This window comes from Tauraco erythrolophus, chromosome Z, assembly GCF_009769465.1.
Source record: "Tauraco erythrolophus isolate bTauEry1 chromosome Z, bTauEry1.pri, whole genome shotgun sequence".
NCBI classification, from domain to species: Eukaryota; Metazoa; Chordata; class Aves; order Musophagiformes; family Musophagidae; genus Tauraco; species Tauraco erythrolophus.
In genome coordinates, this window is record NC_141496.1 from 4698433 (window position 1) to 4720307 (window position 21875).

At 44.6% G+C, this 21875-nt stretch overlaps 1 protein-coding gene across 3 annotated transcripts in view; it reads left to right on the top strand.

Annotated features, from left to right (window-relative positions):
- The first annotated feature begins 3357 nt into the window (after positions 1-3357).
- Positions 3358-21875, top strand: part of EPG5 (ectopic P-granules 5 autophagy tethering factor) — a 64146-nt gene continuing 45628 nt past the window's right edge. For all 3 annotated transcript variants that reach the window (XM_086628763.1, XM_086628764.1, XM_086628765.1), the window contains exons 1-11: positions 3358-3411; positions 7140-8078; positions 9997-10240; positions 11115-11251; positions 11833-11940; positions 12959-13032; positions 14708-14816; positions 15329-15443; positions 16036-16186; positions 17125-17280; positions 17639-17796. In XM_086628763.1, the coding sequence (XP_086484889.1) occupies positions 3358-3411; positions 7140-8078; positions 9997-10240; positions 11115-11251; positions 11833-11940; positions 12959-13032; positions 14708-14816; positions 15329-15443; positions 16036-16186; positions 17125-17280; positions 17639-17796 (2245 nt within the window). The remainder of the gene's footprint in view (positions 3412-7139; positions 8079-9996; positions 10241-11114; positions 11252-11832; positions 11941-12958; positions 13033-14707; positions 14817-15328; positions 15444-16035; positions 16187-17124; positions 17281-17638; positions 17797-21875) is intronic.

A 21875-nucleotide genomic window follows, 5' to 3' on the forward strand; every position in this document is an offset into this window, starting at 1 on the left:
AGTCATATGTGCCGGGGGGGAGCACTGCGCAATGCTTTGGGCACGCTGGCTTATGTTCAGGGCGTGTGTGTCCCACTCAGATCTCAGATTATCCTTTTGCCTGTTCCTGAAGTCTTTCGTTAATGGTGATTGTAATTTAGGTTTAATTTCAGTCATGTTTCTCAGGCAGCTTACTTAGAGGAGCACCAACGGTTACACCATGTGTCTGGCTTAGCTGTAGATGTGCTCCAGGCTTACCTGCTGATACTGGAAGCTGCTTTGCATCTTGCCTGGTGTACCAGTCCACAGCAAGAGCCTGTGCTGCCATGAACCTGCTGGGAAGTCCCACACCCTACAGCTTCGCTGACGATCTGAAGGAAGTCGGTCGGCTCTTCCAACTGCCTCTCCAATGAAGGGCTTGCTGTTTTTTAGGTTCATGGTATAGCTTGTCCCTCGTACGCTCTGGACACCCTCATTTGATTAACTTCTGGGGATCTCTGAACTTTGGACTTGTTCTGACTGTGCACGACTGGAAACAAACATCTAAGGTTGGGCTGGGGCCATGAAACTTGTTTTCTGACCAGGTCTCTTCCAAGTTCGTGCCGTTTTTGTTACCGTATACATGATTATGGCTTTGATTCAGCTCACATACCTCAGGGCTGCTGAAGCTCCTGTGTGCAGTGTTGCTCAACAGCTCCTCAGTGCCTTACAACACTGGACACAGGGACATGGGACAGGGGGACCAGCACACAATTTAGTTGTCTAAACCTGGTGCCAGGTGTCTAACTTTGGAGCAACTGGAGTTGCTAGTTGTATGATGTTTTTCAATTTGAATCTGCATCACTTCAGTGTGTGCCTAAGTCCACCAGTTCCTGGGGCTTTTACTGTATTTCCTTGTGCAGAGAAGATCACAGTGAGCTTTAACATCTGTCCTGCTGCATTATTATGAACTGTGCAAAACGCACGTCAAAGAATTAGTTGTCCTATTTTATTTCTGAAAGACCAGGTGTACAAATATTCTTCTGAAGGAGCCTGCTGTAGTCTTAGTTCTTTAAATACATATTTTAAAATCAGTTTGAGACTCGTGTGCTGGATGTTTGGTTTTTTTTAAAGGTTCTCACGCTCGCTTTCTGTCAGGGCTGGGGCTGGTACACCTTCAAAGCACCCTAGGATGTTCGAGTGGTGTAAGTTGCCTCTCCTGGAAGGAAGCCCACAAGAGCATATTCTTGCTCAGCCTTTATTTCAGTACTTGCTCAGTACCAAGACAGCTGTAGGAGAGAACACACCAAGGAAGGCTGGCACGATGAGTGAACTGCAGGCCACATAGGGCTGTTTCCCCTGGAAGATTACCTACTCTACAATACATTGCCCGTTTTCTTTATCGGGATTTTTCAGGTGATTGAGCACGATAGATGGTGTTAGGCTTTTCTGGATGTGGAGGCCCCCAGCGAGGCTGAAACTTGGTTTGCACGTTCACTAAATGCACAGAAGTAATCCCAGAATAGGGGTGCTGGTTCTGAATACACCAATTGTTTCAATAGACCTAAAGCCCAGCAAACTCTGGCTTGGAAGAGGAGTGTCTAGACATGGAGCTCCTGGGAAGCATGTCTGGGTGCCCATGAGCACTGAAATGGCTTTTTATCTTCAGCATCTTCCCTTGCCTGATTGTCTTCCAAGTGGTGTGGAAGACTTTGCCTCCTTCCAGGCCCCTGTGGAGGAGCCCAACCTCCTCCTGGGCTCATATAGTGAGGCTGGGCTTCCTCACAGATGTCTATAGAGGGGTCTGGCCTCCTCTCAGACTCCTGCAGAAGTGCCTGACCTCACTACAGACCCTGATAACCAGATGCTCCAGCTTCTCAGAGCTGTGCTGGCCATGCAGCTCCTGCCTTCCTTCCCTGGGGTGCCCTCCAGGGCAAGAGAGACAATAAATGCCTTAATAAGACAACTGCTTTAGTAAGACAAAATAATAAGAGGAATACAGATAGTAAGTCTTACGTCCCTTCAGATGCTGGGCAACCCGCCTTCAGGCAGAGTCAGACGAAGCTCTTCCTTTTGATCTTGAGAGCTAATATATAAATTATCGCAAGAAAACAGCTCTATTCACAAAGGAAATTCACATGATAACTTCTTGCTGCACCTCCAGATACAGGCAGGGCCAGACAGGTGGTGTAAGGGCCGGTAGAGAACTTCTTGTTGCACCTCCAGATACAAGCAGGGCCAGGTAGGTGGTGTAAGGGCCGGTAGAGAACTTCTTGCTGCACCTCCAGATACAGGCAGGGCCAGGCAGGTGGTGTAAGGGCTGGTAGAGAACTTCTTGCTGCACCTCCAGATACAGGCAGGGCCAGGCAGGTGGTGTAAGGGCTGGCACCAGGCGGGAGCTGCCCACAGGGAGCCGGCTAAGCTCATCCTGCGGCCAAGGGGCTTACGCAGCACAGCACAGCCCTGCGCCTGCCTGCCGGGAGCACTGGCTCCTGAATGTGCAATGGACTCCCAGTGAGGATCAGTGCACCCCACCTTGACCCACATACAGTTTACCTTTCCCACAGATATTATAAATTACAGATTATGTTAATAACACAAGGGCTTCTCAAGCCTTAAATACAACGTCCAGTAGAGTTGTTCAAGATCATTAACTCCTCAACTATGATGTCTTCTGCAAGGTGGGCCTGACTTCTGTGGGGGTTCGTCCATCTGGAGACTTGGAGAAGTCAATTCTGCTCCCAGTGGGCCTTCGACTCCACTCCAGCAGTGGCTCCCTGAGGATGACTGGCTGGCAGGACTGAGATCAGAAAGGGCAGTGGTGCCTGACCCCACCGGGCTGAGCCAGCAGCCCCGCTGTGGATAGCAGACTGTCAGGCACTCCAGGACAGACTGCCCTGCTCCAACGGTCCTGCCAAAGTGCAGGCAGAAGAGACCTCACACTCTCCATCCTCAGTAGGAGGGCCTTGGCCTCCCAGCCCACATTCCCGCTAGCAGCAGCCTGGCTTCCCCACAGATCGTTAGAGGGCAGCTTGGCCTCCTCCCAGGCCCCTATGGAGGAGCCTGACCTCCCCATAGATCCTAACAGGGACTCTGGCTCCTCCCAGGCCCCTATGGAGGAGCCTGACCTCCCCACAGATCCTTACAGGGACTCTGGCTCCTCCCAGGCCCCTATGGAGGAGCCTGACGTCCCCACAGATCCTTACAGGGACTCTGGCTCCTGCCAGGCCCCTACTGACGCGAAGCCCCGCAACTCGGTGTGTCCCTCCGTCCTTCCCGTACCTGCCGCGCCGCTGATTGGACGAGAGCGCCGGAGGGGGCGGGGCATCGCCGTCTTTTCCGCCAGCGTCGGAGCGGCCGGGGCAGGGCCGCCGCGGCGGGAGCGGCAGCGCGGGGGCCATGGCCGAGGCGGTGAGGGCCCCGCGCAAGGCCCGCGCCAAGAGCAGACCGAAGGTAGGGGGGTACCGGCACGGGGGCGGGGGGTGTCGTTCCTCCGGGGCGGGCAGCGGGAAGAGTGGCCGCTCTGCGCCGTGTTTATGTCCGTGTTTGTCGGTTTTCTGCTGCAAAAAGTGAGCTCGGGGGTGTGTGTTTTTTCTAAAAAGGCTTCTGAGCGTCTGCGCTTTTCCGAGGGGCTGTGAGGTTTGGAGTTAACTGGCAGCCAGGTGGGAAGTGTGATGGTTTACGTGTGTGGACAGGAGAGCTGGGGAGGGGCTTTTGGCAAGAGCGTGTAGTGACAGGAGAAGGGGCAATGGCTTTAAACTGAAAGAGGGGAGATTTAGATTGGATTGAAGGAAGAAATTTTTCACTCAGAGGGTGGTGAGGCACTGGCACAGGTTGCCCAGAGAAGTTGTGGCTGCCCCATCCCTTGAAGTGTTCAAGGCCAGGTTGGATGGGGCTTTGGGCCACCCGGGGTGGTGGAGGGTTTCCCTGCCCATGGCAGAGGGGGTTGGAACTAGATGATCTTTGAGGTCCCTTCCAACCCAGTCTATGATTCTGTACTGTACAGGGGGGTAAACAAACAAGCTTTTTGTTCTTACAGTGTGTGGCCTTCACAGTGCGACAGCTGGAGTTGCATCTGCGGTGAAGCTTATTGGCTTTCAGTAGCGTTTTAATATAGTTGGGAGGACGATCTTACAACATCTTGCATGTATAGGTTTGGCTTTGAAATACTCTGAATAGGAGACCTCTAGGTTTGGCTTTGAAATGCTCAAAATACGAGGCCATGTACAGCAGTTAACAGTGTTTCTTCTTCATTAGTTGGTGCTACAGTTGTGAAGTATCACTCTTCCTACATTTTAATCCTGTTGTGTGTTCCTTGTTCATAACGTTAATACTGAGAGCTTTCTGAAGGCTTTGCTTTCCTTGCAGTGGTCCTGTGCAGAATTTCAGTAGTTTGTGGAAATGATCTGAACTGAAATGTCTTGCCTCTGAGTTGAGTCAAAATGGAAATGTTTCCTTTAATTGCTTAACCTCTTTCGTGTTGTAAACTGCACCACAGAGAGCAAAGGCATTGAAGCCGTGGCTGTCAAAGCCCTCTGAAAATAAATTGATGAATTAATTGGCTGTTGTTGTGTAAAACAAGGGTTAGATCGAAGTATTAGTTGTGGTTGTGATTCCTGAACTCAAGACAGGTAAAGACTGGAGGGAAAACCAATCCCAGAAGAGTGAGTGTGTCATAGTTTTTGTTTCGATTCAGCCCCATAGCATGTGCAAGGCAGTCAAATTGTTAGACTGCCACTTAAGAGAATCAGTTCCCTGCAGGAAGGCAGTGAGTCACAGATGACGCTGGTAGTTGTTAACAAGAAATGAGTTCGGTTATGGTGACTCCAGTGGCTTCTGTCTCTGGTCATCCCTTCCAGGTGTAATTCACCCTGAAACAATTCGCTGGCGATGTCACGTGGGAGAATCCAGAATTCTTCAGTGTTACACATGACCCGTTCCTGGTGGTTTTGTTGCTGTTACTGTGCTCATCTCTGTCATGCACAGGGCTGTTTGAGAATGCAGTTTGGGGCTCAGTCACATTAAGGATTCTGCCATTCCCATGTCTCAGGAAAAGCCATAATCCTTTGAAAAGCTGAAGCTCTTGTGAGCTGGGAGAAAGGCTGGCTCAGCTGCAGAGCTGCCAGGTAGTGGAATGGAGCCCAGGACTTTTTGAAAATAGTAACCCCAAGGTGAAGCTTGTCCAGCACCAGAAATTCTGATTCCAATGCAGTGGGGTGGCAAAACCAGTGAACCTGGAACTGGTGAAAATGAGTGTCTGTGTGCGTCTTGGTGAGTAGCACTCAGCTCCTCCAGAGGTGTTTCCTGAAAAACAACAGATGTCCTTACAGCTTGAGGTGTCGTTCACTGACATGCTAGAAGAGAAGAACAGGTAGGCATGGCACAAGGCTGATGAGTAGGTGTTGTCTTTGACTCCTCAGAGGAGAGAACAGTAGGTTTTGCTTTCGCATTAAATCAGAACATGTGCTTTCTCTTTTCCTTTCTCAGATGAAGTCCCCGTTAACAATTATGGCTTTTGTTTTTTGCCTTGGAATGTGAGAACCGAAAGGCACTTAGAAATTTTAAAAACAACCATTTTATCTAACAGTAGCGTTTGGGAGAAGCACAGGATGCTACCCAAAGATAAAAGGGAGTTTCTTCTGTATGTGGACTGTAAGAGGGAACTTTGAGATTGTAGAGGGGGAAGGACCATCATGCATTTGTGAAGTGCGTGGATCAGTACATTAGTGCTGGTGATCCTGTGGAAATTACTGACTTTGAGTTAGTTGTCAGGAGATGTTTGTAGTTGTCTAGTTTAAGGAATTGTGCTGATCTGTTTTTAACCTTTCACACTCCAAGGCTAGCTAAAGGTACAGGTATCAGAAGTGTTTTGCGATCGGAGTTGTTTCCAGGTTTTAATACACTGGAAAACACAGCCTGAACACAAAGTCAGTGTATTGCCATTTTATAGAGAAGCTGTGAGCATGTGTTTGAAGTAAATTAGGGTTGAGATTGAGGTTAGCTAGGGCCTTGATTTGAGCTGTTCTCCTGCATGCCCGCTCATAAGGGGTAGTTGTGTCAGGTGTTTAGTGAAAGTATACGTGTTACTGTCAGCAGCTTCCCAAAACTATCACCTTTTCTCCCATCATGGAGGAGTACTGAGAGCTTTTCCTGCTTTCAGCTGTGCTCTTTGTTATGTTATCTGGGTCATCCAAAACTGTGGCACTATAACCTGACACATCTCAGGCTTGCTCCTAATAAACAGGTAGGTATACACAAACAGTTTACAGTTTTTGTTTTATGAATTGGCAAAATCTTTGATTTCCTGTGCGACATTATTTCCCATGCTGTGCTTTGGGAATAAGGCTACAAGTCTGCACCTTAGACTAAGTTTAGGGGAACTGTTTACCTGCAGATTGATGTTAATTTAGAAAGGGATAATTGACTTAGAATTTTAAGGTCACTACTAAGTTTTTCTATATCTCTAGTGTGTAATACCTATTGAAAATAGATATTTCTGTATTTGTACAGAACATATGGTTGTTTCAGAATACAATTAAGGGATGCATTCCAGACTTTCTTTGTTCTAAAAGTACTTTTTTGCGAACAAGATTGAACAGGTTGCCCAGAGAAGCTGTGGCTGCCCCATCCCTGGAAGTGTTCAAGGCCAGGTTGGATGAGGCTTTGGGCAACCTGGTGTAGTGGAGGGTGTCCCTGCCCATGGCAGGGGGGTTTGGAACTGGATGATCTTTGAGGTCCCTTCCAACCCAAACCCTTCTGTGATTCTATAAGATTCTGTTTATTAAAATATTTCTGTAAAACTTAAGGTGAATCTCAACATAACTTTTTGTAATTTGGTAAAATCTAGTGACTCTTTAGAGTTCAAGGTCTTGTTATTCTCCTTGTTTTATAAGTTAATGAAACCCTCTGTCCTGGGACATTTGTAGCTTTTTATGTAGAAATGTTCAAGAAGTGGCCAAGAAAACAGATGCTGATAGATAGTCTTCAAAGGGCAACTAAGGAACAAGGATCTATTTGGCGCAGTTGTTTTTACCTTTAATATTATGAAAATTAATATGTTAAGGGAAACTTTTGGAGTTCTGATGCTGAGAAACACTGGTTTTGATGATCATGGGTTTTGGGATGCAAAGAGGAGAGATTCACTTGGTAGTGACACTTGATTTTTTTTTTGTTTTCCCTAGGAAAAAAATAAAAAAAGTAATGAGAAGCCCCAGGTACAAGAGTCTGATGATGTCTTCCTCCCTTCCGTCGCAGAAGTATCTTCTCAAGCCACTAGAGTGGAAGTGGAACATCCTGGAGAATTTACAGAAATTCAGCTCAGTGATGAAGTAGAGGATGTGAAAGCTGTAAATGATGTGTGCGACATCCCCCAGAGTAATTTACCTTCAGCAAACAGAGGGTCTTCCATAGTAGCCTTAGAGCCTCCCACAGGTGCAGAAGAGTTCAAAGCTGATCCTTCCCATGAGGAACGTGGCGGAGATGTTGAGAAGAGTGGAGAAAACAAGTTGGACAAACGTGACAGCCCTGTGGAGGCAGTTGCTAGTGAGTCAGGGAACCCTGATTTATCGAGTAGTACCTTTCATTCCAGTGCTACTGTCTCTCAGACAGTAGTGGGCTTTGTGCGGGACAAAGGAACTGAAAATGTACAAGATGTTAAAAATCCTCTTATCCATTCCTCAGAGAAGCTTCCTCTTAGGGTCTCGCAGCTCACTGAGAAATCCAAAACATGCATTCAGCGACCGGGATTGAAACCAGTTTATCCAGACTTATCGACTGAGCTGTCCTATGAGAGACCAACCATAATGGCAGTTAAGCCACTGTTGCACAGTGAAAGGCTGTATCCAGAGCTCCCAGCTGAACCAGAACTGGTGCCGTTTACCAGAGAACAGCTGAAAATCTTTGAGCCGTGCTCGTGGTTGGAGAATGTCGAGTCCTATGTGGAGGAATTCGAAACTGTGGCTCATCAGGACAGGCATGAATTTTACGAACTGCTCCTGAACTATATGCGCTGCAGGAAGCAGCTGTTGCTGGCTGAGACGGAGCTGCAGGCCATGACGACAGACTGCCAAAATGTTAAGGGGAGATTATGGACTTTTAAAGAAGAACAGAAAACTGTGCAGGTGCTGTTGCTGGAGCTGCTTTTGAATCCAAAGTGTTCGGATGTGATTCCAGACATTAATTTTACTTTCTGTCAAATTTATCATATTTAAGCTGTTTTATTTTAAGAGATGGTTGCTTTTGCTTTCTGCCTCTCCACTGACTCACGGTACTTCAGAGCATCATCCTGTTGAGATTTAAGACAGCTCGTTGCTTGACTTTTAAACTCTGATGAGTGTAGGGTAGTGGGATCTCTGTTAGTGATCTCTTTTGGAGTCAGACTCATGCCTGTAGTCAGTCAGAGTGAGCCTGTGTACACCCAGTTCTGCCCGTAGTCTTGGGAGGGGTTAGTATTGCAGTCCTTCAGGTTGGTGCAGGGGATATCTGGTGTAGTAGGACTCCAGAGTGACTGTAGCAGTGATGTCCCATCTGGCCTGCTGCCTGTAGTGACACTTTTCATTGCTGTCATTCCTGACTGTCCTGCTGTCAGAGATGCCAGCTGCAGAGGAGCTTGACTCTTCAGTGGAACAGGTTGCCCAGAGAAGCTGTGGCTGCCCCATCCCTGGAAGTGTTCAAGGCCAATGTGCATGAGGCTTTGGGCAACCTGGTGTGGTGGAGGGTGTCCCTGCCCATGGCAGGGGGTTGGAACTAGATGATCTTTGAGGTCCCTTCCAACTCAAACCATTCTATGATTCTATGGCTCGTGCTCGTGGGCGACTACGTTGGTCAAAGCATAGGGAATGCAAGGTCCATCCAGCTTCAGCAACTGTTGCTCTCTGAGTGGTCCCCTGGTTTTAGCTATTCCAGGGTGCTCATGGTACTCGGCAGCGTTCCTGCCTGAAAACCAGAGGGGTCTGGGAAGCTCTTTGGTGCATGCATCAGAAAAATTTTCCCCCAGACTCATTCTGTGTAACTTGTTTTTGGAGCTGGACGTTACAGTGGGAGTGAATGGAATTCTGGTGCTCTGTTGCTGTTTATAGCCAACACATCATCAGCAATGTCCAAGGGTGCTGAGTACCTTTGTGTGTGGTGGCTTGTACTGTCGTTTCTGTGAGTGTAGTGCCTCTCCTGTGCAACTGAGAAACAGATTTGGATCTGTCCCTTTTTCCTAGGGAGTAAGACTGAACCTCACTGGATTCTCAGTTGATTGCTTTCTTCACTGAAAGCGATTTTGGCTTCACTTTTACATCCCCACTGGGCATCGTACAGTTGGCTAAGCTTGCTGCTTGCTTTATTCCATCCTGATTCACTAGGTATTTATTGTGTATCCAGAATAATTGTTATCTTTATACCAGTTTAAAATTCTTATTCTTCTCGCTTAGGAAACACAGGGATACTTTCAAGCTAAGCTTTCAAAGTGCTGGCTCTGAAGCGTGTTTCCTGGTTGCATAAAAGAATAACAGGAATGTTACGCATTGTGATTTTTCTTGTTCTGAAGAAATAGGGATAGGACAGAGGAAGACTGGCTGCAGCTTTTAATTCCAGTTTGGGAAAGAGAGTACAGTTAGTTTCTGAAAGTTTTAAATGTATGATGGGGAGTTGCTGTGAATATTCAGTTCTGGGAGCTTAGAAAAACATTTGTCTTTTTTCAGTACATGTTGTAGCTTTAAAATAGCAGATCCAATATTTGTGTAAACCTATGATCTGAGAAGCAGTTGTGCTTCCTGGAAGTAGAGATACCTGGTTTTTGTTCACATCTGTCAGTGGTACAAGCAAGTCACTTCATGTCTGTTTCTAAATCTGAGTTATTCAGTGTTTATAGAGTAATTTTTTCAGATGTCAGAGATACTTTTTAGAGCTGCCGATTACTGAAGATTTGTCTGTAGGACATTCTGACATGTTTGTCTTTTCCACCTGTGAAGTGGCCCCTTTATGAAAGCTTTGAAGTCTGTTGAGGAGAGGGACAAAGCCGCTTAAATAAAATAACCGCTCTCTTTTCAGGGTGTCTGTGCAGACCTGTGCAAAGTGATAGGTCACCATCGCTACCAGACTGTGGAGCTGAATGAGGGCGTGCTGGGGGAACTGAAAAAGCTGTTTGAAGCCAAAGCAGAGCATGTGCACCAGACACTGGCGCTGCACTCGTACACCTCGGTGTTGTCCCGGTTGCAAGTGGAGTCCTATGTCTACAGATTGCTCAGCAGCTCGTCCCTGCTGAGATCAGTGGCTCTTCAGCAGCAAGAACAAGGTGAGTTGCTGGTCTGGACTGCTGTCCATGCTGTTCAGGGTGCCAAGTGCCTTGTTCTCCTGCAGTTTTGGAGTCTCCTGGTGAGATTTGTAGACGGGAGTGTTTCTCCTCTGATGCTAAAACCTGCTGATCTTATGTAGGGATCAGTGAAACTCTTCTCTCAAGAAAAACTCCAGTTCTCTTGCCTTATTCACCTGGAAAGTGGAAGCTGAATGCAGGAGTGCCTTTTTCTGTCTAGGCTGTATAATACCACTGGTTACTGTAGAGAGACTCTGAGTAGGATGGGGCACCTGATCTCCAATCCCTAGTCAAAGGAAGTGAAGAGTACAGTCCATTTTCTGAGTTGATTATGCACAATTCTGAAACTAGCTGGATGTTTTTCCTGCTTTACTTCCTCTTGGAAGGCCATTTGAAATCTCATAGCTCTAATACTTATACATCTAGGACGAAAGCAAAAAAGATTTCTTACTTATTTGGGTTTGTGCCAATGTAATCTTTTAGCTGAAGTATTCTTCCCCCTCCCACCCTGGATATTTATCCTTTCTGGTCCTCCTCCCTTTGCTCCTTCCACCTCCTGGATAGTTTATATGTATATGAAATTGTGGTTCTTACAAAGTTTATGTTGAGGGAAGGCCTTTTATGAGAACAACCATAGTATGTTCTTGTAATTAACATCCAGTGCTTAATGATAAGATTAAATAAAGTACTTTTAAGCAAGTGTTCTTCTCTGTCAGATGTAGCAAGCAGCTGTATTGAAATGTCTTGGTATCTATAGATACAGAGAGCAAGTTTTCTGTGTAGCCCCAAAACCACTACTTATGCTGCTGCCGAGAGCTGCTTGTTGAAGCTTCTTAATTCTGTTTTTAATTTACAGTTTCGAAGCAGTCAGAAAGTCTTTCTTCAGACTTGAGCCACTTGAAGGAGTGTATCAGCGTCCTTTTCAGTTTCACTCGCAGAGTTATCGAAGATCCTCAGTTTCAGAGCGACCTTCTCATGTGGCTGCAGAGATTGGTGAGGGAGTAAGCGTGGATATAGCTGTTCTATCCAACACATGGGATGAAATCAGGAGTAATTTCTGAACGTGTTTCTCTCACCATCCCACTCTCAGTGATTTTTTTTTTTGGGGGGAAGGGACGGGGTTTGTTCTACTTGAGGAACAGAATCTGTTAGTGAATCTTTAGAATGAATTCCCTTGTCTAATGAAGTCAATAGAGGTCAGCAGCATTAATGAGCACTGGCACCTCAGCAGCCAACAGCGGCTCAAAGTGGACTTAATATTCATGATGCTTTTACTTATTTTCAGAGTGAAACTATTCAGACTTGTAATTTTTGAAACTTCTATTCTTGCTGACTTCCAAATAAATTAGTTTTTAATGCAATTGTGAAGTAATTTTTCTACACCAAAAAAACCCAATTTGTGGCTTATAAGCCAAGCAAGCAGACTTTTAAACATTGTTCTCCTGTAACTAGCTCTGAAAATTAAAGTTTGTTAGAAAGCATGGGAAGAGAAGTGAAAAAAAGGCATACTGTAGTTAGCAAGACTGAAGTAATGAACCTTGAGATTGTTTACAAGATTTGATACTTCCCTTTAGGTGTCAGTGTTGCAAAGAATTGGCTGTCCAGGTGACCATTTCTTCCTCTTCAACCACATCCTTCGGTGTCCCGCTGGGATCAGCGAATGGGCTGTTCCGTTCATTCAGGTGTGAATGTTTAATTCTTTATTGTCAGAGGGTTGGAGTTGGAATGCAGTGGGTAGGAGAGGAGGATGCTTTATGCCTTGTCAGTCTCTTATGACTGCTGTGTGTTTCCAGGTATGTGGAATCATGGTAACAGTGAGGGGTTTGTGGGATGTTTTCACATCTGTTAGTCCAGCCATGAGCAAATTAACAGGGAAACACACTCCTTGTTTCTAGCTGGAGAAACTTTGTGAAAGGGAGTCAAGGACTTGGGCGTGCCTCAGGAGGCCTCATGCAGCAGCAGGTTTTAGGAGTGTTCTCCAAGAAAATGTTATTTAGACTTGAAGCAGCAGCTGTATATGAGATGAGTGAGATTGGAGACAGCTCTGTGATAGGATGAGGAACAGGTTTTTATATCCTGCACACTGAAATGGGACTAGCTTCCCTGGAAGGTTTATTAGTTAGGTAATTTAAAGGGCAAGGGAAAGGGTTCACTTTGTACAGATCACAAGAAATGCAGATATCCAAAGGCACCAGGATGTTCTTGCGAAAAACATCTTTTTTTTCTCCTTTAAGAGGGGAAGATGTCAGAAATCTAGCTGTAGGAAAAGGACTGCAATTACACTAACAAGGGGAAGGCAAGCAATGAAATAAAAGGATAGACTACAATCGTAGAATCATTTAGGTTGGAAAAGACCCTTAAAATTGAGTCCAACTGTTAGTCTAACATGGAAAGTTCCTTACTTCCCCTGCACTCAACATCCCAATTCCCCCCAGTGCCCAGAAGTACACTTGAAACCAAGAGAGAAGTCTTTCTGTGGAGCTTTTGATGTTAGTTTTTTTCCTTCTTTAATTTCTTTTGGACATCTCCCAATATTTTGCCATAGTAATGCTTTCTCCAAAGTCTTTTATGGATACTTTTTAGTTTGAACGAAAAGCTAGTAAAAGATGTGAAACTCAGAATTTTAATTTTTCTGATAAAACTAATTTGCCCTTTGTTTTACTTATCTAGATTTACTTAGATTTTTGCATTTAATTTCAGATCAAAGTCTTGGATAACCCATCAGGTGTCTTTCATTTCATGCAATCTCTTGCCTTGCTTATGTCTCCTGTCAAGTAAGTATGAATATGATTTTTTTAAAAATATGTTCTGAATATTTAAGAGTTTAAAACATGACACAGGATCTACTTGTAAAACTCTGAAAGTTCTTTGGAGGGAAAGTCATAAAAGCAGGCACAAATAAGAGATTCACAGTTTAATTCAAACTCTTTTTACTCATTCATCTTCAAAATACAGCCTTGGCAGTACATTCTTGGCTGTGCATGGTGTGATGCAGCTTGCTTTCAGCTGTCAGATAGCTTGTGAAGACTGACATACCTGTGTGGTTTGTTACTGTGACTTCTGAAACAAAGCTTTTGCCTGCATGATGACCTGTCTCTGCAACAGAAATCCTCGAGTAAAGGATTTGTTAAGTTGCTGTATGTGCTGGTTGTACTCCTTTATTTTTTTAATCCTTTCTTTGTCTAGAAGGAATACATGGTGCTTGGAGAAGCTAGTTAATGAAATCAGTCATTAATGAAAATTGTTGTATGCTTCCCTTAAAATACATAACTTACCTCCCCTGCTGCACGAACTTTAAAGTGAAAGAATCAAACTGCTAATATTTAGGGTTGTCGTTGTGATCTTGATAGTCTGAGCCCGAGTTAAGTGGGAGTCCTGCTTATTTGAGGCTATTACTTTTACAGTGTTTGGTTTTTACATTTCCTATTTAGAACTGCCTGGGGAAACAAGTGTGTCCTGAGGGCATGTGTATTGCCAGTGGGTTTTGATGTTTGTGTTTTGAACAAGGACTAATTCAATGTGTCTGGAGTGGCACTCACAACTCTTGGTAGGAGAAGGCAGAGCCTCCATAATGGCTGTGTTTTCTGTTAAAAGAGCTGACACTTGTCTGTTGCAGCTGCTGCATGTCAGGAACGAGTTTGAATTCTGAGTTTTGGTGTGTGAAATCAGAGTCTTAAAACTTGTATTTAATTTGTAGTATGTTCATGTTATCAGAGCGTACATTCAAGGAGATCAGGAGGGTGATACTATGCTGGACTTCCATGGCACTGTGTAGAGTTCTTTCTAGTTAGAAGGAAGTTGGATGTTACGATTTCAACTTTTTATACAACTTTTCTGCACCTTTGTTGAACTTGCTGGTATATGCCTGAACGGCAAAGGGTTTATACAGTACAGAAACTGAAAACTGGTATCCCAAACCTAAGGTGGTCTAATATATGGAATTGGAGCTGGCCCGTTTTGAGGCAACTCTTTCCTGGGAGGTCCTTAGTTCTGGTAGCTCAGTGTACCTAAGACATTGATGTGGTGTCCAGCTCATGCATCTATGAAAGTTGTATTGTGGAACTGGCCTGCACTCATATTGGTCATTGACTCACCAGGTGGTAGCCTTAAATCCTTGTCGTAGAGTATTTCTGAAATACAACTCTTCTATTTTTTTAAAGAACTTTTCTTACTCATGGAAAAAGAATTGTTGTTTCTTGCATATTTAAATGTGCTTGCTCTACAGGGCTGACAGCTGTTTATGTTGTTCAGAATATTTCTTGGAAGGTCACTTACTGAATACAACAGATTGGTGCAAGTCTTGTAGGGCATCAGGTTATGTGAAGTACTTGTTAATTTCTTGTTCTTGCATATGCTTTTGAACATTATCTTGTAACTCAGAGATGACTTGAATTCAGAATTACTAGTTTTCCAATTTTTGTAAACTTGATTTTTTTCACTTTAAATCAGAAATCGGGTGGACTTCATGTGCCATATGAAACCAAGTGAAAGGAAAAGTTCCTCTTCATCTGGAAAGGAATCTGGAAACTGGACCTTGGTAGATGAGGGAGGAGAAGAGGTAGAGCAAGTTACTTTTTTCTTTTTTCCACTTTGTGCTTTTGCTCAAGACTGTTGTATTGATTTTGTGAAATGGAGAAAGAAAAACTTACTGTTGCTCACTTAAAAAGCATCTTTTTCTGTTTAGATCTATTTTACTCTCCTTATTGCTGTGATGTAACTGTAGACAGTGGAGCTTTCAGGAATGAGTGTTAACAGATAGAAATTAAACTTTTTGGAGCTATTGCCTGCGAACCGAGCGTGGAAATAGACATATTTCTGAATAGGGGTTTCTCTTCAGAAGCTGTGTTTGACTAGCATAGCATTGCCTCTCATTCTGTTTCTTATCTAATAATGGCTTTTATGTAGAAACACACAGAAGAGGAATTTAGGAGGTTGTGTGTGAGAGAAAGAGTTTGTTTGTACTCACTTTGTTTTCCTCTTACAAGCAAACTAATTGGTACAATAGTAAAGCCCTTCTACCAAGTGTTTAATGGAAAGCTACTAAAAGGGACTGTTTGAATTTGTCTACAGGATGAGGATCCTGAAACAAGCTGGATTCTGCTTTTGGAAGATGACTTGATTTCCCTGTTGTCACAGTTTCCATTTCATGAACTCTTTCAGCAGTTCCTTGGGTTTAAGTCTGGAGGTAAATCAACTGCTAAAGAGTTACTCTTCATTTTGCTTATGCTAATTGTGCTATTAACTGAAACTGTCAAGAATGATACTGCGTTATGAGAGTCTCTGAGTGAAGTATAACCTGTGCAACAGCTTACAGACTAAATAGATAAGATGGAAGGGTGTGCTATGTGTATGGGATAACTTAAAAACTTAATACTAGCATGCAAAACACTAGTCCTTTCCCTTAGTTTTGATCTACTTGGTGTTTATACTCACAGGTGTGCTTTCAGAACTAATTTTCCCTCTTTCCCTCTTAGCTGTAATGCTACTGTGATTTTTTTTCTCCAATTATTTGATCAGTCATTCTTTATATCATTAAATTTCTGAACAAGTATGTGAAGATAACTGCTTGCTAGATGTCCTATAACCTGCATATATTATTTGTACTTAACAGGTATGTTATTTTTAATTTTGGAAACAAAACATGAATTTCAGTTCACTATAGCTAACAATGAACTGTTTGCCAGCTGGTGAACTGTTGCTTCCAGTGCTTGTTAAGTTGCTTAGAAAACTCAGAATTCACTCACTTTAAGACCTGCTTTTTTCTGTCTTGGTCTTAGGTGCTTATTTTCCTGAAAAAACAACTCCCCAGGAGATGATGAAGATTTTTGCTTTTGCAAACTCTTTAGTGGAACTTCTGTCTGCAGGGTTAGAAACGTTTAACAGAGCACGGTACCGACAGTTTGTGAAGCGAATTGGTCAGCTGATCAAGTAAGAAAATATATCCTATGAGATATGATTAAATCTTTTTCATACAGTTTGGTTTAAAGTTCTGAGCTGCCAAAAAAAAAACGTAAACAACCCTTCACAAAAAAGCTAAAATATGACAACACCACCCCCCCTGTCCACCCTGTCCCCTGAGTTCTTGGGTAGCTTTTGCTCTGAGAGTTGGTGAGTTTAGGGTTATCTGATCCGGGAATCTGAAATCCCAGGGTGCTTGACTCTAAAGCTGCCTGCGAAGTGGAGAATCGCAGAGTCTAAATGCTGTGGCTACAAAGGAGCCAGGTGAGCTGTGGAACACCAGGCTTGCTTCCATTAGGGATGTGCTTAGGCTTGTCTTGGAAAGTCAGTGATCTCCAACAGTTTCTTGAACCATCCCTATTTATAATCAGTGTTATTGCTTTCTTTCCCTGGTTATCCAGAACTGCATTAAGGTTTTGAATTTGCACCTTGAAAATCATCATATTGTTGCAATAAGCAAACTGAAACCTAAAGGTTGCTCTTCATTTTTAAATCTCTAGCAGTCACTTCATATGGCTTCTATGAGTGTTTTCAAGGGGGAATACAGTTAAATCGGAAACAAAATCCATGTTTTCCTTTGTGTTATTAGAGCAGTAACTTTCTCAGTGTAATTATTGCTGTATGAGCTTTTAGCATGTACTGCTGTTTCATGTGGGATTACCTTAAGGCTCCAAAGTTCACACACAAAGGTCAAACATTATGCATTGTTTGCTTACAAAACCAAGGAAGGATAACACAGGAATTTTAGACTAACTCTGTCTGAAGAAGGGAGGGGAATGCTATTTATGTGGAAATCTCTGGATACCAGAGGACAAGGAGTTGAACGTGTCTCTTGTGACTGTGTTTTTATATGGTGATGACATACTTAACAATCCCTCTTCCTTCGACTTGTTTGTTGTGCTGTACAGGATGACACTTTGTCATGTGAGTGACCACTGGGCCCAATACGTTAGCAGCAATAAGCAGTACGGATCAGTGTCGCATCCCTACTCTGTGGAAAAATTGCAACTGGAGTTTGATGAGCTGTTTTTTAGAGCCGTTCTACATGTTCTGAAGGCAAAAAGGTAGGCTGTCCAATGTGGTTGGTACTGGCTTCATCTTGGAGGAATTAGATGTTTGAACTGGGAATTGCGGTGGCTTTAAACACTTAATGGTTTAAACGAGGCTGCAATATGCAGGATTTTTCAGCATATTGGTGGTATTAAGACAGGGAGGAATTACCCCTTGAATTCTAGCGTCTGGCAGAAGCTCTGGGAACTTGCTTAGTTCAGAATGAGGTTAACTTCAGAACTTGAGATGCTAAGACACATCCTTGCATTCGTAATTCTGTTATGTGGCAGAGACGTGGGCATATGTCTCCTTTTCAAATGTCGGTATTTATCAGAGTGAAATTGTTTCTTTCTGCCTTTTCACATCCAACAGGTTGGGAGTCTGGTTGTTCATGTCTGAGATGCCTTATGGAACATTATCCAGCAGCATGCTTTGGAGGCTCTTCTTTGTCATGCACTGTGCGGAGAGCGAGCACCTTGAAAAGCTCTGCTCTACTCTGCAGCCTGCTGACTACAAACAAAGACTCAAAGGTAGAGTTCCTTCACTCCAAACCAATTCTCATGAACTCAGCTACCACTGCATCAGCTACAGGTTTAATTATTTGCAGGTTTTGTCGTTATATGCACCCTCAGCAGCACGACTGGTCCAGAGGCCTCAGAAGTGTCTTGGGCAGTTTGTGGACTTCCAGCACTTGTTTGCCCAAACCCTTACCCCCAGAGAATGGGGAAGAGAATTAAAAGGGAAAAGGGAAGGAGACTCGTGGGTTGAGCAATTTAATTGAACAATTTAATAGTAATAACTATAAAATTAAAAAGTAATAATGATGATAACATAAATATACATACATGTAAAACAACAATAGTTTATACAAACAAGTGATGCACAATGTGGTTGTACACCACCTGGTGACCAACGCCTGTCCCGTCCTGCTAAACAATTCAGAAACAGATAAATCTCTACACTGCAATCCTGATGAGCGAGAGGCCCAAAAAGAGACTGAGACAGAGATAATGCTCCAAGTACGAGAGAGCCCTCGGAACAGAGCTCCTGGAAGAGCAAAAAACACTTCTTCCTAGTCAACCCTTATCTGAATACTGTGCATGCTGTTGTGTGATGTGGAGTACTTTATTGGCCAATTTAGCCCTCAGTCCTAAGTCTAAGGTCAAATCATAAAAGAAGTTGTGGACCCCTTGTCCTGGCTTTACTGCCCCTGCAGCCTGTTGTGCTCCTGCGCGCTGGCAAAACATGGGAAGCTGAAAAGTCCCTGATGTCTCAACTATAAACATCAATGTGCTACCAACATTCTTCTCCTAAGGAATCTCAGACTAAAACCAAACCACAGCTCTTCTAGTTGCTAAAAAGAAAAACTAATTCTGTCCCAGTCAAAACCAGGACAAACTCTTGTTTTAGCAGGAGTTGTTGTATCTACTGTCCTTTTAGTTTTCTCTGACATGTCTGCAAGTGGCTGCTTCAGAGAGCTGCAAAAGTGCTGTGCAGAAGGTACATGTTGTGTGTTCTTTATTGTGTCCCTTCTTGACCTGTGATAGTTTTTGGAGAGTGAGACTTAAATTGTAAATGACAGAATTTTGTATCACTTAGGATTGTGGTTTTTTGTGGGTTTTTTTGTTTGTGAGCTTTTGACTGTTCAGCTGTTGATGGTTCTATAAATACCAGTCTTCTTTTTGTTGCCCCCCTGAAACTTTCTAGTTTTGGCTTCAGTAACTTATGTTGTGGAAGATCATAGAATCTTAGAGTGGTTTCGATTGGGAGGGACCTTAGAAATCATCCAGTTCCAACCCCCCTGTCTTGGGCAGGGACGCCCTCCACTACACCAGGTTGCCCAAAGCCTTGTCCAACCTGGCCTTGAACACTTCCAGGGATGGGGCAGCCACAGCTTCTCTGGGCAACCAGTTCCAGTGCCTCACCACCCTCAATGTAAAGAATTTCTTCCTTATATCTAACCTAAATGTCCCCTCTTTCAGTTTAAATCCATTGCCCCTTGTCCTATCACTACATGCCCTTGTAAAAAGTCCCTCTCCAGCTTTCCTGTAGGCCTCCTTTAAGTACTGGAAAGCTGCTGTAAGATCACCCAGGAGCCTTCTCTTCTCCAGGCTGAACAGCCCCAGCTCTCTCAGCCTGTATTCATAGGAGAGGTGCTCCAGCCCTCAGATCATCTTCGTGGCCCTCCTCTGGACTCGTTCCAGTAGCTCCATGTCCTTCTTGTGTTGGGGACTCCAGAGCTGAACACAGTATGCCAGGTGCGGTCTCACGAGAGCTGAGTAGAGGAGCAGAATCACTTCCCTCAACCTGCTGGCCACACTCCTTTTGATACACCCCAGGACACGGTTGGCTTTCTGGGCTGCCAGTGCACATTGCTGGCTCATGTTGAGCTTCTCATCCACCAGCACTCCCAAGTCCTTTTCCTCAGGGCTGCTCTCAATCCATTCTGTGCCCAGCCTGGACTTGTGCATGGGATTGCCCCGACCCACATGTAGGACCTTGCACTTGGCCTGGTTAAACTTCATGAGGTTCTCACAGGCCCATCTCTCCAGCCTGTCAAGGTCCCTCTGGATGGCATCCCTTCCCTCCAGTGTGTCCACAACACCACACAGCTTGGTGTCATCTGCAGACTTGCTGAGGGTGCACTCAATCCCACTGTCCATGTCACCAACAAAGATGTTAAATAGCACTGGTCCCAGTACCGACCCCTGAGGAACACCACTCGTCACTGGCCTCCCATTGGACACTGAACCGTTGACCACAACTCTTGTAGTGTGACCATCCAGTCAATTCCTTATCCACCGAGTGGTCCATCCATCAAAACCATGTCTTTCCAGTTTAGAGATAAGGATATCGTGTGGGACAGTATCAAATGCTTTGGATAAGTCCAGGTAGACGATGTCAGTTGCTCTTCCCCTATCCATCAAGGCTGTAACCTCATCATAGAAGGCCACCAAATTAGTCAGGCAGGATTTGCCCTTAGTGAAGCCATGTTGGCTGTCACCAATCACCTCCTTGTTTTCTGTGTGCCTTAGCATAGTTGCCAGATGGATCTGCTCCATGATCTTGCGAGGCACAGAGGTGACTGGCCTGTGGTTCCCTGGGTCTTCTTTTTTCCCCTTTTTAAAGATGGGGGCTGTGTTTCCCCTTTTCCTGTCAGTGGGAACTTCACCAGACTGCCACGACTTCTGAAATATGATGGATAGTGGCTTAGCAACTTCATCTGCCATTTCCTTCAGGACCCGCGGATGCACCTCATCGGGTCCCGTGGACTTGTCCACCTTCAGGTTCTTAAGATGGTCTTGAACCTGATCTTCTCCTACAGTGGGCGTTTCTTCATTCTCCCAGTCCCTGCCTTTGCCTTCTGTGACTTGGGCCATGCCGCTAGAGCTCTTGCCAGTGAAGACTGAGGCAAAGAAGTCATTGAGAACCTCAGCCTTCTCCATATCTTGTGTAGCCAGGTCCCCCGTTTCCTTCCGGAGAGGGCCTACATTTTCCCTAGATCTCTTTTTGTCACTGACATGTCTATAGAAGCCTTTCTTGTTGTCCTTGATGTCCCTGGCCAGATTTAACTCTATCAGGGCTTTGTCTTTCCTTACCTGATCTCTGGTTACTCAGACAATTTCTCTGTATTCTTCCTGGGCTACCTGTCCTTGCTTCCACCCCCTATAGGCCTTCTTTTTGTGCCCGAGTTGGTCCAGGAGCTCCTTGTTCATCCATGCAGGCCTCCTGGTGTTCCTACCTGACTTTCTCTTTGTTGGGATGCACCGCTCCTGAGCTTGGAGGAGGTGATCCTTGAATATTAAGCAGCTTTCTTGTGCCTCTCTTTCCTCCAGGGCTTCATCCCATTGTACTCTAGCGAGGAGATCCTTGAAGAGGCCAAAGTCTGCTTTCCTGAAATCCAGGGTAGTGAGCCTGCTATGCACCCTCCTTACTTCTCTAAGTATCTTTAATTCTACCATTTCATGATCACTGCAGCCAAGGCTGTCCTTGAGTGTCACGTTCCCCACCAGCCCTTCATTGTTAGTGAGAACAAGGTCCAGCGTAGCACCTCTCCTTGTTGGTTCCTATCCTCAGAGTGAAGAGGTTCTTCCTTAGATCTAATCTAAATCTGCCCTCTTTCAGTTTAAATCCATTTCCTCTTGTCCTATCACTCCATGCCCTTGCAAAAAGTCCGTCTCCAGATCTGCCTATCTTCCACAACTACAATTGTTTCCCTTATCTTAAACCTTGTTTTGATGCTTTTCTTATCCTCTATGCCACCTCTTCTTTCCGTTTCCCCTTGACTTCTGTACTGTGTCGATCTCCACAGTGATCGTGGTGGCTTCAGCTATAGCAAAGTTATTTAGAAGCCAGTTGGAACGCTACTTGCCCTTTGCTGCCTTCTTCATGGAAAATATTTCAAGACTTGATTGACAGGGAGACAGGTAAACAAAGCAGTAACTCCCTGCTTCACAGCCTCTGGTGTTTTCAGGGAGATCACATCTCACTCAGTCAGTTTGACTTTTCAGCTAGCTGGCAGCCCAGATAGCTGTTACCACATCAAACAAGTCTCTTGATGGAGAAGCAGAAGAAAGTGGTCACCTTGAGAGGTTACTGAGTGTTGTGT